The sequence below is a fragment of the Phascolarctos cinereus genome, unplaced genomic scaffold, assembly GCF_003287225.1.
Source record: "Phascolarctos cinereus isolate Bilbo 61053 unplaced genomic scaffold, phaCin_HiC Scaffold_3;HRSCAF=262, whole genome shotgun sequence".
Lineage (NCBI taxonomy): Eukaryota > Metazoa > Chordata > Mammalia > Diprotodontia > Phascolarctidae > Phascolarctos > Phascolarctos cinereus.
Genome location: NW_027555736.1, coordinates 182,302,050 through 182,319,556, shown reverse-complemented (window position 1 = coordinate 182,319,556; position 17,507 = coordinate 182,302,050). Strand labels below are relative to the sequence as shown.

The window sequence follows — 17,507 nt, the reverse complement described above, 5'->3', positions numbered from 1 at the left end:
GCTCATCTATAGAATGGGTATAATTAGTATAATACCTATTTCATGGGCTTGTTGTGAGGTTTAAATGAAGATTATATATATATAAATTTTTTTTGGAGAATGTAAAATATGCTTTATAAATTTCATTTATTGCAACAATAATGGTGGTGATGATAGTAACGGTATTGTTGGTCATGGCTACTGCTCAAAGAACTAGTAAAAATTTGATGAGGCAATGGGAGATGGGGAATGATAAGCATTTATTAAGTGTCTACTGTGTGCCAGGGCACAGTGCTAAATTATTTAGCTTTATCTTGTTGGATGAACATATCATAGGGCTATAAGGTTAGCTTTACATCTGGAAAGGACCTGGGGACCTTAAGGGTCATCTAGCCCAATCTCCTCTTTTTTTCAGAGGAGGCAACTAAGGCCCAGAAAAATGAATTGACTTGTCCAAGGCCATACAGGAAATAAGCAGAAGAGCTGAGATTTGAACTCATATCCTTCAAGTTCAGATCCAGAACTAGTGATATTTGTGTTACTGTCATAGAACCCTAGAATCCTCAGTGTAGAAGATACAATCAGAGGTCTTTAGATCCATCTCCATAGATTGCTCATCTGGAAGTTTGAGTAGCCCATCCTGGGGAAATGGGTATCCTTCCCGTTTCCAGATTCCTTTGAAAAAAGAGATAACATCCTCATTACTCTACTCCAGCTTTTCTTGTCAAAGATAATGGAATGGTTTGCTATTTCCTACTCTGGTGTATTAAGGCAAACAGAGGTTAAGTGATTTGCCCAGGGTCACCCAGCTAGTAAGTGTCAGAGCTTGGGTTTTGACTTGGGTCTTCTTGACTCCAGGCCCAGCGCTCTATCCATAGAACCATCTAGCAGGCTTCACTCCAGGGAAATACATATTGCGTAATAAAGTGCAGCATGTTGTTAAAGATTGATATTCATGGAATATTAAGAGTTGGAAGGGACCTGAAAATAATTATTAGGAACTTTTCCCTTGCACCAATGTTTTTCTGCAGCTTTACTGATCACTCCTAGTTCTGTTCCCTGGGACCAAACAGAATAAATCTGGTCCCAAGACTGGATTTTATGGATTCTGGTCCTATTCTACGGTGGTTGACAGCCCTAAGAATGGGACAGTGGAAAGAGCACTGAACAAAATGACAATCATGGGGTTTCTTTGTGGAAGGAATAAAATCATAGTAAAATGCATGTGAAAAAACAAATGGGCAAGAATATCCAGAGGCACCCTGGGCAGGAAGAAGTGGAAGAGAAGAACGGGATAAAGAAAGTGGTCTCGTACCCCCAGAATTTAAAACATATTATAAAATAGTTATAAAAAACTATCTGGTACTGGACCCAAAAAATAGATAAGTGAGTCAAAGTAAATAAGTCCAAGCAAATACAGACAGAAGATTAGTGTTTGATACAGTTACAGAAAACAAAAATTAGAAAAATATTTTACTATTTAACAAATATACTTGAGGAACTTGGATAGCAATGTGGTGGAAAATTGATTCAAGCCTATATCTCACACCGTATAACACAATGAATTCTACCTGTATGATAGACATACGTGAAAATGAGTAATAAATATGAAATATGGAAGACAGAGGAGTAATGCACTCATTTTAATTGTGAAGGAGAAATGCCTTTTCTTAATTAAACAAAGAGAAAGAATTATTAGGAACAAGATAGGTGTGCTCAACTACATTAAAAGAAAAAACTGTAAAAATATGTAATCAAAGAAAATACCAGATTGGAAAAACATTTATGACAAATGTGATAGATTTAAAACTTGGCATCTAAAATATATAAGGAACTGTTGAAATTTTGCAAAGTTAATTCCCATTCCATAATGAATAAATGTGGTCAAAGGATGAGAATAGATAATTTCCCAAAGAGAAAACACAAATTGTTAAAAATCAGTTGAAAGAATGTTCAAACTCATCATTCAAAGATGTGCAAATTAACACAACTTTAAGGTACCAAGTTCCCACCCACTCAAATATAAGAAAATAACTTAAAGCAATGACATCTGTGTTGGAGTGGTTATGGTGGAACAGGTACCTTCGTTAATGACTTGTCAGAGATCAAACTTGCAGAAGTGTTTTGGAGAACAATGTGGCAGTACCTAGAAAAAGTTAGAAAAATAATTAAACCATCTGACTGGATAATTTCATTGTTGGAAATAACCTCTGATTTTTTCTTTCTTTTTTTCTTTCTTTCTTTTTTTTTTCACCATGAGGCAATTGGGATTAAGTGACTTGCCCAATGTCACTCAGCTAGTGAGCGTTATGTGTCTGAAGCCGAATTTGAACTCAGGTCCTCCTGACTCCAGGAGTGCTCTATCCACTGTGCCACCTAGCTGCCCCAAGCCTCTGGTTTTTTAAAGCTATTCTTTCAAAGATTTCCATAGCAACATTGTTAACAACTGTAAGAAGACGAAAGTGACCTAAATTTCCAGCAATAGAAGGGATAAATAAATTGTGATATTAATTTAATTAAATAGTATAATTTTCTAAAAAGCAATCATAGCAAGTTATAGTAGAAAGAGTACAAGTTCAAACACTGATTCTGCTACGTTTTGCCTATGTGACCTTGGGAAAGCTACCCTAATCTCTCTCCATCTCAGCTTCTCATCTGTAAAATTAAGAAGTTGTTACTGAGATCCCTTGCAACTTTAAGTAATATAAAGAAATCTGCTAAAACCTTTATGAAATGATATACAGCAAAAAAAGCAAGGCTAAGAGAATAGAATACACACTGCCAAAATAAGAGGAAGAGAAAATAAGAATGAGTGGGCAGCTAGGTGGTGCAGTGAATAGAGGACCAGGCTTGGAATCAGGAAGACTCATCTTCTTGAGTTCAAATCTGGCTTCAGACATTTGCTAGCTGTGTGACCCTGGGTGAGTCACTTCATCCTGTTTGCCTTAGTCCCTCATGTGTAAAATGAGCTGGAGAAGGAAATAACAAACTACTCCAGTATTTTTGCCAAGAAAACCCCCAAAATGGGGTTATGGAGAGTCAGACATGACTGAAACAACTGAACAACAAGCCTGGGTCAGTCCAAAATCCTTGGTTGTCTTAAAAAATCTAAAGGAATTTCCACATCATTGTATGAATGCCAAAGCAGCCCTCTGCACATTGACTTAGGACAGCATGTGTATCCCACAGAGCTCTATCATTTCATGTGATGGGAATAGGGATGCTCAAAGGAAACCTTGATGCTAGCAATACTTTCCTTCTAAAATGTTAAAATAGGAAATTCTGTATTCATCAAAAATACTTCTGTATGCCAAGTTTTCATTAGGAATAGCAACTTGATTTCTTCTGTTTTCTTCCATATTTTTTTGGAGGGAGGAGAGTTGTTCTTTACCCTAGACAAGCATTTGAGTTCTATCAGTAAGTGTTTCCTTGGTGAAATTTTGGGGAAATACTATACCATAAATGGGGATTTTTTTTCCAGGAAAAAAAAGCCAGGTACAGACGTTATCTCATTGTTCCTATCTTTATACATCTCTCTATTACATCAAAGTTTCAAAACCAGATCCATTAATTAGATTAGCCATTAATTAGAATGGGGAGTGCTTTGGAGGAGCAAGGAGAGAAAGCAATGTAACATTCTTAGACAAAAGAACTAGTAATAGGGAGCTAAAACTGTGACTAGTGCCTGTGATTAGGCTCTTCCATTAGCTTGAAGTAAACTCATTTTACCCTGGAGTATGTTTGAAGTGCTTGCTGAAAACCAATAAGATTTCTTGATTGTAGTCATCTTCAAAAAAAAAAAAGCTGATTTGGGGAAATTTTCATGGCATATTGTTTTAGCCAAAAAAAAAATGTTATCTATATTCTTGTGGGAATGGATTTTTTTTTGCAAAAAACAATTTTGATTTATTTCTCTCTTTCTTCTCCCTCTCCCTCTGTCTCTCTCCTCCTGTCTCTTGTCTTTCTCTCTATACATCTCCTCCTGTTCCTTTCTCTTTCCTTCTTGTTCTGTCTTTCTCTCCCCATCTCCTCCTGTACCTGTCTTTCTGTTTGTCCATTTCTTCCCATCTCTGTCTTTTTCTCTCTCCTTCTCCTCCTCTCTCTCTCTTTCTCTCTTTCTCTCTGCCTCCCTGTGTTTCTCTGTCTCTGTCTCTGCCTCTCTATCTCTCTCTCTGTCTCTCTCACCATCTCCTATCTCTGTCTTTGCCTGTCTTTCTCTCTCCATCTTTCTCTTTCTCTTCATCTCCTGACTCTCTCTCTCTCTCTCTTTCTTTCCCCTTTCTCTCTGTCTCTCTCTGTCTCTGTCTCTGTCTCTGTCTCTCTCTCCTCTCTCTCTCTCTCTCCCCTTTCACTCTCTCTCTCTCTCTCTTCTCTCTCTCTCTCTCTCCCCTTTCACTCTCTCTCTCTCTCTCTCTCTCTCTCTCTCTCTCTCTCTCCTCTCTCTCTCTCTCCTCTCTCTCTCTCTCTCTTCCTCTCTCTCTCTCTCTCTCTCTTTCTCTCTCTCTCTCTCTCTCTCTCTCTCTCTCTCTCTCTTCCTCTCTCTCTCTCTCTCTCTCTCTCTCTCTCTCTCTCTCTCTCTCTGTCTCTCTCTCTCTCTCTCTCTCTCTCTCTCTCCCCATCTCCTCCTGTCTCTCTCTCTCTGTCTCTGTGTGTCTCTGTCTTTCTCTCTCCATCTTCTCCTGACTCTTTCTTTCTCGTTTCATCACCTGTCTGTCTTTCTCTTTTTTTTTATCTCCTCCTATCTCTATCTGCCTATCTGTCTTGAACTCACACAACAAAAGCAACGCTCGAGACTGGTCTAGGAAGCTTACTCAAAGGATAAAGCCCAACACCAGTAAGAAAAGGAAAGTCTCACTTCTCTTTGACCATCTGGAGCCAGGAGAGCTGTCCGAGCACCTTACTTACCTTGAATTCAAATCCTTCCGAAGGATATCGGTATGTTTCCGGGACTCTGGCGAATGCTTTAGGGCTTCTGAGGAAAACACGCAGCTGAGATTTGGGATCTATGCATGCTGAGACTCAAGAAGAGGGGGCAGGGCATAACCCAGCAAGGAGCAAGGGGTGGGTACATATGTCTGTTACTGTTCACTCATGGTGCAGTGAAAAGAGTACTGGCTCTATAGTCAAGGGACCTGGGTTCAAATCCTGCTTCTGACAGTTAAAGTCTGTGTGAACTTGGACAACTTATTTTACCTCCCTGGGCTTCAGGTTCATCATCTGTAAAATGAAGCAGTTGTACTAGATGGTCTTCCAGCTCTAAATCTATGGTGACTCTAACCCTAAAGGATTTCTGAGTCTTGGCACCATATTCAAGGAGTCCTCTCCAAAGAATACAGTCAAGGGGCAGCTAGGTGGCACAGTGGATAGAGCACCAGCCCTGAAGTCAGGAGGACCTGAGTTCAAATGTGGCCTCAGACCAAACACTTGATGCTTACTAGCTGTGTGACCCTGGGCAAGTCACTTAACCCTAATTGCCTGATAAAATAAAATAAAACAAAAGAATACAGTCAACTGGTACATCTCAAAGACCTGTGTGTCACTGCCACGCCACCACCTCTGACCATGACCTTGACTCAGCCCCTCCTTAGCTTTCTAAGATCCCAACATGGCATCTTCCCAATTCTTCTCAGTGGCTTTCACTGTCAACACAAGCCACCCACCTTCCAAACCTTCCACTACCCAACACCTTGTAGTACTTATAAGGCATCAGGGATCCCAGGATCATGAATTTAGAGCTAGAAGGGACCCCAGAGGTTATCTAGTCCAACCCCCTTTCCTATTTCATCCTATTTTATCTATAAGGATGACTGAGGCCCAGAGAAGGTAAAGCAAGAGCCTGTAAGTGGCAGAGTCAAGATCTGAACCCAGGTTTTTGGGTTCTGACTCCGCCTCTCCTTCCATCGTACCATATTGAAAGAGTGTTTGTCACTCAAGCAAACAGCACAGTATAATAGGAAGACCACTCCACTTAGAGACGAAAGACCTACTAGGTGTTGCCACCAGCAGATGGTAGGCCAGCTTAGGAAAGGTCTTTTCCTCCTCTCGGACATGGATGTTCCTTCTGTAATCATAGCAGGGCAAAAGAAACCCCACTGCCAGGCAACTTCCTTCATCTGCCAAGAATCCCTACCCCCACACTCGCTTGGTAAATCACCAAACTACAAAATGTGCTGCTCCCCCACACCCTGACCCCTTTACCCACCCACCCCCTGTCCCAAAACAGAAAGAGCTGCCTCAAACAAATGGCAACCTACTGGGTCTGCCAATGCCACCTGCCGTCAGGGAGCAGGCCCTCCAACTAATCCCATTGGAGCAGAGCTGAAAAGGGTAGTTTATCACTCCTGGAAATCTGAACTGGCAGTGCCTTCCCAATCAGAGCTACTGAAGATCTGTTTGATGCCAGTGGCCAGATAAATTGTGGGGGAAGTGAGAAATCATTGCAAAAGTAAGGACTCTGAGTTGGCATTTTCCTTGGCATACTCTGACATAACTGCTTTTCATTCATTCCTTCAACAAGCATTTATTAAGCTCCTACTGTGTATAAGGCACTGTTTCAGGAACTGGGGATACAAAGAAAAAAAAATTTTAAATGAGAAGAAAAAGCCAATCCCTACCCTCAAGATTCAACTTTCTTTCCTCTGTGATGGGGCAGTCCCTTCATAGAAGATTTCTCTAAGGATGTCTGTGTTTTATCTAGGCAGTTTTTAAAATTATCATCTGGCCTATAAGGCCAGATAGAGGAAAGATGCAAGAGGTCATGTCCTCTATCCTCTCGTTGGAAATAGATAATGGTATTTGCTGTTTCCTTTTTAATATGTTATCTCACTAAGAAGGAAAAGGAAATAAATAATGTATGTACAAGAGAGAAAGACGCTGAGAGATGCTACTGCTGATAATGATGTGGTTGAAATCCTAAAGAAGCAGGTTCTTTCAAAAGTCTCATATTTGCAGGGGTTCCAGATCTAGTAGCCATGCTAGCTCTACATTCATGATCCAGGGATCCCTGATGCCTTATAAGTATTGCAAGTACATGCCCAGTCATGGGCCCTGTTTCCTATAGTCAATAACCGTTTTTAATGTCACCCGTGAAATCCCTGCCTAAAATGCAATGCTTAACTGCATCTGGTCACGCACCAGCAAGAGCAGTACTTTGAAACACTACCTATATAGTATGTGACCACCTTGCAGAGGTTGTGGGTTATGCTGGAGAAAGCAACAACCCAGCCTCCCATTGGTGGTACTGATTTAGCAGGGGCACCTTTGTGTTAGGGGGTCACATAGCAAACTGGGATGTACAATCAGGCCTCAAATACTTAATGTGACATTTGTTTAGAACCTGAAGAAACCTTAGAAACCATTGAGTCCACTCTCCACCTTGCTACACATACGCGTGTGAGTGCACACACACACACACACACACACACACACACACACACAATGTTACAAATGGGGAAAATGAAGCATGGAAGTTAGGTCACAATTTTATTAAGTATCTGAGGCAAGATTTAAAACCTGGTGTTGCTGACTCCCAAGTCCATCACCTTGTCTATTACACTGCATTGTATCAAATTCACTTTGATTCAGCAAATTATTATTAAGTACTTAATTATTTAGCACTTAAGTGACAAGCACTTGAAAGATAAAAAGGAAACAGTCTCTGTTCTTAAAAAAAAAATGATAGTTATACCAAGGCAGGGGAATACCGTGTCTACAGATAAGTTTAAAAACATGTCTTTATAGATATATGGAAAATATATGTGCATATATATATAAACACATATGTATGCATATCTATATGCAGATATGCATACATGTGCATGTTTATATATATCATATGTATACACATGCATGCAGAGGTAGAGCAATTTCAGGGAGCACAACTACCTGGGAGAACCAGGAAGAGCTGGGCGGGGGGTTCTGCCACCCTTTCAGTGGTTCATATTCACAATATTGATAATCATCTCTAGCCTGGATGATTGCTTTTCAGGGTAGATTCTTGTTCAGTTATGAAATGGACTGGATGGCCTCTTAGGTCCCTTCCTACTGATGTTCTGTAATTGTCTGTTTCTATGGGAGATAGTATTGCGTAGTGGTAAGAGTTGGGAGTGTTGGTGCAGTGGCAAGCACACTGGACTTGGAGTCGGGACACCTGGGTTCTAGTTCTCCAGACACTTAATAACTGCGTGACCAGGATGGACCCCTTCTCCAGACGCTTACTAACTGCATGACCAGGATGGACCCCTCCTCCAGACGCTTACTAACTGCGTGACCAGGATGGACCCCTCCTCCAGACGCTTACTAACTGCGTGACCAGGATGGACCCCTTCTCCAGACGCTTACTAACTGCGTGACCAGGATGGACCCCTTCTCCAGACGCTTAATAACTGTGTGACCAGGATAGACCCCCTTGCTTTCTTTGAGTCTCATTTTGCTCATTTGTCAAATGGGGACAATGATGCCAACACTACCTGCTTCCAAGGGCTGATGTGAGGAAAGCCCGTTGTAAAGGTTTAAAACTCTACAAGAAAGTGAGCATTATTATGAAGTTGGAATCAAAGTGAAGTCAGTTTTGTTCCTATGGCACATAATGATGGTAATAATAATAATAATAACTAGTATTTATATAGTTCTATAAGGTTTACAGAGCGCTTTACATATATTGTGTTTCATCTAATCCTCACAACAACCCTGTGATGTTGAAGCTATTATGATTCCCCATTTTGCAGTTGAAGAAACTGAGGTTGAGAGAGGTCAAGTGACTTGCCCCAGCTAGTAGTAAGCATCTGAGGCAAAATTTGAACTCAGGTCTTCCTGACTCCAAGTGCAATGCTCTATCCATTGGACCACTTAGTTGGATACTTGAAAGAGCAAAGGACTTGGTGTCAGCTCTCTGTCTTACTGGTTGTGTGATTTGGGGCAAGTTATTTAACCTCTCTGAACCTCAATCTCTTTATCCTTAAGTTGGAGGATGATATGTGCATTACTGACCCCACCTCCCACAGCCATTGTGAGGCAAGGTCTTTGCTAACTATAAAACACTCCATAAATCTCATTAGTGGCAGACCCTGCCCACCCAGCCATCTAATACAACACAGTTAGTTTCCCCAAATAGAGCACCCCTCCTGATTCCTCTATTTCTCTTGTCAGTTCTCCGATTATCAAAATTACATTGTGAATAGCTGTGTGAAAGAGAATCCCACCATGGAACGGTCCATCGCCTTATGCAATGGCATCTCCCAGTGGGTCCAACTGATGGTTCTCAGCCGTCCCACCCCTCAGCTCCGGGCTGAAGTCTTCATCAAGTTTATAAAGGTGGCTCAGGTGAGTGCCTTGACTCAAATCCTTGATCTCGGTCTCTGAGATGACCAGTCCTCCCAGTCTTCTCCTAAGAAGTACTTTCCTTGGAAGTTTGGGGGAGGGGGAGGAGCAGGATATTACATTTATGAAGAAGTCCCAGGAAAACAAGACGAAGTATACTTCCTTCTTAGTTGAGAAATGGAGTACCATGGATGCTAAATATTATTGATGCATTCAAATGCAGCGGATCTTGGGGTTGGTTTTGCTTCATTGTTTCCCTTTGTTATAAGGGATTAGGGGCAGGTAAATTGGGAAGTGGACATGTTGTAAAAAATAAATAGCATCAATAAAACTTGTAAAGTCCCAAGACTTTGATGACTGCTGTTGCTTAGTTGTTGCAAAGATACTGGACTGGTTTGCCATTTCCTTCTCCAGCTCATTTTACAGATGGGGAAACTGAGGCAAACAGAGTGAAGTGACCTGCCCGGGGCCACACAGCTAATACATGTCTGAGGTTAATTTGAACTCAGTTCTTCCTGACTCCATGCCCGATGCTCTATCCACTTCACCCCCTGGTTGCCACTTTGATGACTATTTTAACGCTAATGAACCCTACCCTATTCAACAGATCGTTCAAGTGACCACTATACTCTTGCCCAAGCAATCCCTCAGTGCTACTGAACTACCTGCCTCAATTCTCAGGACGACACTTAAGACAGATTTTCAACCAATTAAAAATGCTTTGTTTTTCCAAAAGATGCATTTGAACCTAGAGGGTTCTGCACAGTCCTTTATTAGATGTTCTCTTATATCCCTTCCAGCTCCTGAATCCATTTTCTTCTGCTCTCTTAAAAAAGGTGGAGGTGGGCCTGGTTTACTCAAGACCTTGAAACTGCTCATTTTTGTTGAGTAAATCCAACAGTCATCCTTTGTTGAGGGCCTACTCTGTGCCAGACTGTATACCAAGCGCTTGGCCTACAATTTCACTGGGTTAGGAAATTCCTAGCAGAATGCCAGTTGGCACCTGGCCCGACAACTTCCAGTCTTAGACAGTTGTCTAGAGCATTAAGGGACTTCCTAGGGTCACCTACTGTCAATGACAGGAACCTGTTCTCCCTGGCTTTGAGGCGATTCTTCACTCATCCTGTTGCTGGGTATTCAAAGATTTTTCTAAATGCCGTAGTCATCTTCAAGGAGCTTACCTGGCAGATTTTAAGGTATTTGGTGATAAGTGTAGGCATTTGTAAGCTGAGGATGGGTGACATTTAAGAAAAGAGATGGTGTCCTGACCATCCGACCCCTCTCCTCAGGGGAAACTCCAGTTTGAGTCTAATTGAGCTACAGGAGGAACTGTTAGGGACACTAATGGTCGAGCAAGCTTGGGGCAGCTAGGTGGTGCAGTGGGTAGAGCACTTGCCCTGAAGTCAGGAGGACCTGAGTTCAAATCTGGCCTCAGACCAAACACTTGACACTTACTAGCTGTGCGCCCCTGGACAAGTCACTTAACCCCAATTGCCTTTAAAAAAAAAAAAGGAAAGAAAAAGACAAGCAAGCCTGAGTTGACCCCACAAAGCCAGCTGCCATTGCAAATCCCAGCACCCAGTTTAGAAATCTGGTCTTGGTCCCCTATTCCAGAGTCTCAAATGAGATTTGAGGAGGGAAATACAAAGGAGTTTGCAAATGGATTCTTAGTGTTCCATTTTGTGGCAACAAATGAGGGGAGCCAGAAGAAAAGGGAGAGGCAGGCTGTTCTCATGCTGGGTGATGGATGGATGCATGCTGCTAACTGTCACTTGTTCTGTTGGGGTTGTGATACAGAAACTCCATCAGCTGCAGAATTTTAACACTTTGATGGCCGTGATCGGAGGACTGTGTCACAGCTCCATCTCCAGGCTGAAGGAGACAAGTTCCTATGTTCCCCATGAGATCAACAAGGTCAGTGTTACTTTCCTCAGTCCATGGGTGCTTGGTGGGAGGCCCAGGACAGAATACTTCCCAGGGCTTTCTTCCAATGGTGACAAAACTGGCTCCCCATGCCAGTCCAGAAGAGGGATCGGGACCCCTATTTGCATGGGCATGTAAATATAAAGGAAGCCGCATGATATAGGGCAAAGTCAGTCAATAAGCATCTATTAAGCACGTTCTATATGCTAGGCATTGTGCTAAGTACCAGGTATAAAAGAGAGGCAAAAGCAGTGTCCCTGCTCTAAAAGAGCTCACATTCTAATCTCTCTCTCCCTTTTCTTTTTCCTTATTCCCTTCGTCCTCATTAAATAACATCTTATGTACTGGCCCCTTCCCAACTACCCCAAAAAAAACACCTGAGTCTCCCCGAAACTAAAAAATGCAGTATGTATGTGTGCATGCATGCATTCAAAAACATGCAACATCACTCAAATGCTACATACAAGATATTTATGGTGTAAATCCTAGGTAATCTCAGAGGGAAGGTAGTAGCAGTTGGAGGGACTGAAACAGGTCTGCTATAGAAAATGTGATATGATAGGAAGAAAGGAAGGGAGGGAGGGAGGAAGGAAGGGAGGGAGGGAGGAAGGGAGGAAGGAAGGAAGGAAGGAAGGAAGGAAGGAAGGAAGGAAGGAAGGAAGGAAGGAAGGAAGGAAGGAAGAAGGAAGGAAGGAAGGAAGGAAGGAAGGAAGGAAGGAAGGAAGGAAGGAAGGAAGGAAAGAAGGAAGGAAATCTCTTTAAGGTTTGCAAAGCACTTTACATGTATTATTATCCCTTTTTGTCCTCCCAACAACCCTGTGAGGTGGGTATTATTATTATCCAAATTTTACAGGTAAAGAAAGTGAAACTAAGGGAGGTTAAGTGACTTGTCCAGGGCCAGACAGTTAGTAATGTCTGAATCACGATGAACTCAGATCTCCCTGACTCCCAAGTAAAGTACTCTCCCCATCACATCACACATATGTACTTCCTTCCTAGAACATGTAGGGTCTCAGTGTTTATGCTGGGTTCCCTCTTTACCTTTTTCTCTCATCCTGTGGATTAGTGACAGAAAAGAAATTGTGGTAAATAGTTGCTATAACCAAAGTGACATTAAAAAAATAAGTTGTCCCTCTCCCCCATGCAACTGCTCTGACCGGATTTTGGTGTTTGTATCTCCCTAGGTACTCAATGAAATGACCGAGCTACTGTCCTCCTGTAGAAATTATGACAACTACCGGCGAGCCTATGGGGAGTGCACCCACTTCAAGATTCCCATCCTCGGTGTACACCTTAAGGACCTGATCTCCCTGCATGAGGCCATGCCCGACTACCTGGAAGACAGGAAGGTGAATTTTCACAAGCTGCTGGCCCTCTACAACCACATCAATGAGTTGGTCCTACTGCAGGAGGTGGCACCGCCCCTGGAGGCCAATAAGGACTTGGTACACTTGCTGACGGTGAGGCTGCCCCAGTCATCATCATTACAATAATCACGGCTAGTATTTATATAGCTCTATAAAGTTTGCAAAGCACTTGATAAACATTATCTCATCGCACCAACCAAGGGTTTCTATTATTATACCCATTATACAGATGAGAAAACTGAGGCAGATGTGACTTGCCCAGGGGATACAGTTAGTAAGTGTCTGAGGCCAGATTTGATTCAGGTCTTTCTGACCCCAGGTCCAGCGCTCTATCTACTGAGCCACCTAGCTGCCTCTGTGAAAACAAACAAAGGGGGTGTGCCCCATATATAGAAGAATGCCCAAGAATCTTAGGAAACAGCCAAGTGACAAACCAGGACAGAAAATGGCGATGGGATCTAGTCAATCAGTCAGTGAACATTTATTAAGCTCCTACTATGTGCCAGCCTCTGTGTCCTAGCATGGAGGATAACACAGATAAGAAACTGTCTCTGATCTCAAGGAGCTTACATTCTGTCTACATATACAAATATAAACATATGAATGCAAAGTAGTTTTTGGAGAAAGGGTGGTAGCGGTTAGAGTGATAAGAGGACAAAATTCTTCCTGTGAGGCCTGAGGTCTAAAGTCCCTTCTCTGCCACTAACTTATTGTGTGGCAGAGACAGCTAGGGGGTGCAGAGGATGGTGGCAAGCCTGGAGTCGGGAAGACCCAAGTTCAAATATGGCCTCAGATACTTCCTGGGCAAGTCACTTAACCTCTGTGTGCCTCAGTCTGCTTAACTGTAAAACAGGGATATAATAGCGCCTACTTCTCAGGGTTCCTATGAGGAACAAATGAGATGATAATTGTAAAGCTCTTAGCACAGTGCCAGGCACACAGTTAGTACTATATAAATGTTAGTTATTATTATTATCATTATTGTGTGATTGCAGACTAATCATTTAGTTTCCTCAACTGCAAAATAAAGATAATAGCCCCCTACTTCTCAAAGTTATGGTGAAAATCAAATGAGATATTTATAAAATATCAAATATTTCAACAGCGCCTGGCACATACTAGGTGTTTAATAAATGCATGTTTCCTTCCTTCCTTAGGCACATTACAGCCTCATACTTTATATATAAAATGAGCAGATCTGATTAGATAACCTCTAAGGACCCTTACAAGGGCACTGGGGTGGCTCAGGGGACAGAGCACTTCGCCTGGAGTCAGAAAGACCTGAGTTCAAATCTGCACTCAGATACTTCCTAACTGTGTGACCCTGGGCAAGTCACTTAACCCTGTTTGCCTCAGTTTCCTCATCTGTATAACAAGCTGGAGAAGGAAATGGCAAACCACTCCAGTATAGTATCTTTGCCAAGAAAACCCCCAAATAGGGTCAGGAAGAGTCAGACACCACTGAAACAAACAAATAATAACAAAGGATCCTTACGGTCCTGAAATGAGTTAAACTTTCTGTACTTTCACTTCTCTATTCACAAAATGAGAGTGATCATCATAGCCTCCCCAGCTTGGTGAAACAGAAAGAACGCCAGGTTAGGAGTCAGTCAGTCAGTCAATAAACATTTATTAAGCAGCAGGCACTGTGTTAAGCACTGGGGATTCAAAAGGAGGGAAAAGACAGTACCTGCCCTCAAAGAACTTACAATCTAATGGAGTCAGAGGACCTGGGTTCGAAAACTGCCTCTGCTCCCTTTATGACCTTGGACAAGTCCCAGCCTCTCTGCTGAGCCTTAGTTGCTTCATCTGTAAAAGCAGAGAGGCTGAGCTAAATGGCCTCTAAGATCCCTTTCTTGCTGAGTATTTTAAAAGTGTAGTAGAAAAAACCCCAGAGTGAGCATTAGAAGGCCTTTTTCCTAGTCTTTGCTCTGCCACTTTCTTTATCTGTAAGACTGGACTCAGTGTTCTCTAAGGCCCCATCCAAGCCTGACACACTACTCAAAGTGAGAGAGTAAACATATCGCTATTTACAAATTCCTAAAAAATTAAGTTCCCAGTATGCAAAAACTGATCCACAAGCTGATCCCTGCCCATTAGGGGGTGGGGGGCAGGGATCAACTATTACAAGCAACTATTTGCTCAGGTGAATGAACGCCACCAGATTGGATCATATCCTACGTGTAGTCATAGTTGTTAAAAGTCTACTTCGCTGTGCCAGCAAGCCCCATACAGGACAGTAGACTAAGAACAGGAAAGTCACGTCAATGCTAAACTAGGGAAAACACAAAAGGAATATCTGAGAGGCTAACCTGACTTTGTTTGATCTGCAGTTATCTCTGGATCTCTACTATACCGAAGATGAAATCTATGAGCTTTCATATGCCCGAGAACCAAGAAATCACAGAGCCCCAGTAAGAGTTTTTCATATATTGACTCCCCACTCTCCATTAATGTATACTCATGCAACTCGGGCAGGTCTTGGAGCGGTCATTGTAAAGACCAAACTTTTGCTGCCAACAAGTCTTTGTCGAATCCCTCTGGGCTAACGGTTATGGGCGGGGACTGAGCATTGTGTGGTGGTGGGGTGCCTCTCATTCCTTTGGGAAGGGCCTTAGCCCAGAGCCAATTGATGGAAGTGAGGGAGGACAGTGACCACTATGTGAAATCCAGGCTAACTACCTTGGAGTGTTAGATTTCGTGGCCTCTGTGTAAAGAAAGATCAAGTTCATTATTCCTGTTGGACAGGAGAGGAGGTCCACTTTAAGAAAAAGCCACCTTCAAAACCTCACATCTCAAAGTATGCAAATTGATGGGGCACTTTGCTGGAAGGAGACTTAAAGGAATGTTCTCCCTGTTTGTTTTTGTTTTTAAGGGTTTTTTTTTTATAGTAAGGGTTTTTTAAATTTTTATGTATTTATTTATAATGCGTGGAATAAAATAAGAATTTCCGTAACAATATAATAAAAAAGATGTTATATACATATTTGCATCTAATGGTAGCCATCTCTAGGGCAGGGGAGGAAGGGGGGGGAAAAGAAATTTACATGTTTTAAAGGGGGTTTTGGGTTTTTTTAATATTAAGTCTTTAAATTTTATTTATTTATTTATTATGTAATTATTTCTTGTGTTATATATTATATATAATTATTAATTATATTAATTATTTATTTAATTTTTAGTTTATGAAATAAAACAAGCATTCCTATAACATAGTATAATTTTTAAAAAGATGATATATACATATTCATGTCTAATAGTGCCATCTGGGGGGAGGAAAAAAAATTTACATGTTTTTAAGTTTTAAATCAGAATCAACATACTTCTGTTTCTTTCTTGCCTTGGACTATTTTTGTTAGTGTATCCCAAGTTTTAAAAAATTGAGCAGAAGGGTTAGGAAATTCAAAGCACTCTATATTACTCCTTGTTGATGGTTCTGATAAATGATGCGACAGGAGAGAGGTTGAAATTATAATAACATGTATGAAACACTTTCCTCACAATGAGAGGCAATAGATAGGGAGTCCTCAGAACAAGGAAGATCTGTGTTCAAGGTCCAGTCTCTGATGCATACTGACTGTGTGACATTGGGCAAGTCTCTTAACATCTAAGTGCTCTAGACAACGCTCAAAAACCATGAACTGCAGAGAAGGTGCCAACTTGCATTTCTAGAGGGAGTTTCCACATCCAGGAATTTCCTATGCTGATGAAATCACAGGTCCAGTCCCCATCCTTTTCCTCACAACAGAACTGTGAGGTAGATAAGGAAAGCTGTTATTATCCCCATTTCGCAGATGAGAAAACTTGTTATTTGTCCTTCATTCTCAAAAAGGACCATGACCTCAGGGAGGTGATGCTGTGACATGCAAGTAAATTGGATTTAGGTGAGGGAGAGCTGTGCAGAGTCACCAGCCTCATTTTCTCCTCCAGCACCATCTGGGTCCGGTGGCCAGATGTGGATCAGAACGACTGGAGGTGGCCCAGGATGCAGTAGGAAACCTTGACTTTTTTAAGCTAAGGTCTTTAACAGGTCTCAGTCTGACTGAGGCAATTATGAAGCTAAGAATCATTGACTTTCTTAAGGTTATACAGATGGTAAATGGAAAATCTAAAAGTCCCACCCAGGGGTTCTGATTCCAAGGCCAGTATTCTTTTAAATTCTACCTTGTTACCCAAATAATGTTTGGCCCTCAGTCTACGTAAAAGTCATATATTCTCTGTGTTATCTATACCAAAGGTTGCCAGACTCTGGTTCAAGGGCTCTCTACCTGTTTCTGTACTTCCAAAAATTAAGAATGAATTTTACCTTTTTTTTTTTTTGGTGGAGGCAATTGGAGTTAAGTGACTTGCCCAGGGCCCCACAGCTAGGAAGTGTCTGAGGTCTGATTTGAACTCGGGTCCTTCTGACTCTAGGTCCAGTGCTCCATCCACTTTGCCACCCAGCTGCTTCACATTTTTAAATATAACAAAATTAGAAAAACAAAAGACATTCTTAGCTCCTGGGCTACAACAGGCAATAACTTACCAGCCTCTGGTTTATACTCTCACATTGTAGATAATGAAGAGTTAGCTATGAATCTCTACAGCCTGTGTGTGTAGAGTCAGGGTTGGGGGAGCAGTGATGGGAAGAGCTGCTAGTTACTCTGCGTATGTTTCACCTCAGCCTCTAACACCTTCGAAGCCTCCAGTTGTAGTAGACTGGGCGTCAGGGATATCTCCCAAACCTGATCCAAAGACCATCAGCAAACACGTGCAGAGAATGGTGGATGTAAGTACAAAACTGCTCCTGCAGAGAAAATCCTTAAGCAAGAGCAAGCCATGGGGAACTGCCTAGCCTTGGGGAGAAGGGGAAAGGAGATGTGTTGGTTATTTTGGAACTCGTGAGAATGAGTTTATGGAATGAAACAAGCATTTCCATAA

General features: G+C 41.9%; 1 protein-coding gene across 10 annotated transcripts in view; it reads left to right on the top strand.

The window, feature by feature from the left end:
• The window catches only part of RASGRP1 (RAS guanyl releasing protein 1), a 134,277-nt gene that overhangs the window by 81,657 nt on the left and 35,113 nt on the right, over window positions 1-17,507 (top strand). For 9 of the 10 annotated variants that reach the window (XM_078151327.1, XM_078151324.1, XM_078151328.1 and 6 more), the window contains 6 exons: window positions 4,761-4,914; window positions 9,127-9,300; window positions 11,095-11,211; window positions 12,405-12,680; window positions 14,921-15,001; window positions 17,251-17,355. In XM_078151327.1, the coding sequence (XP_078007453.1) occupies window positions 4,761-4,914; window positions 9,127-9,300; window positions 11,095-11,211; window positions 12,405-12,680; window positions 14,921-15,001; window positions 17,251-17,355 (907 nt within the window). The remainder of the gene's footprint in view (window positions 1-4,760; window positions 4,915-9,126; window positions 9,301-11,094; window positions 11,212-12,404; window positions 12,681-14,920; window positions 15,002-17,250; window positions 17,356-17,507) is intronic. The other variant, XM_078151329.1, reaches the window with a different exon arrangement.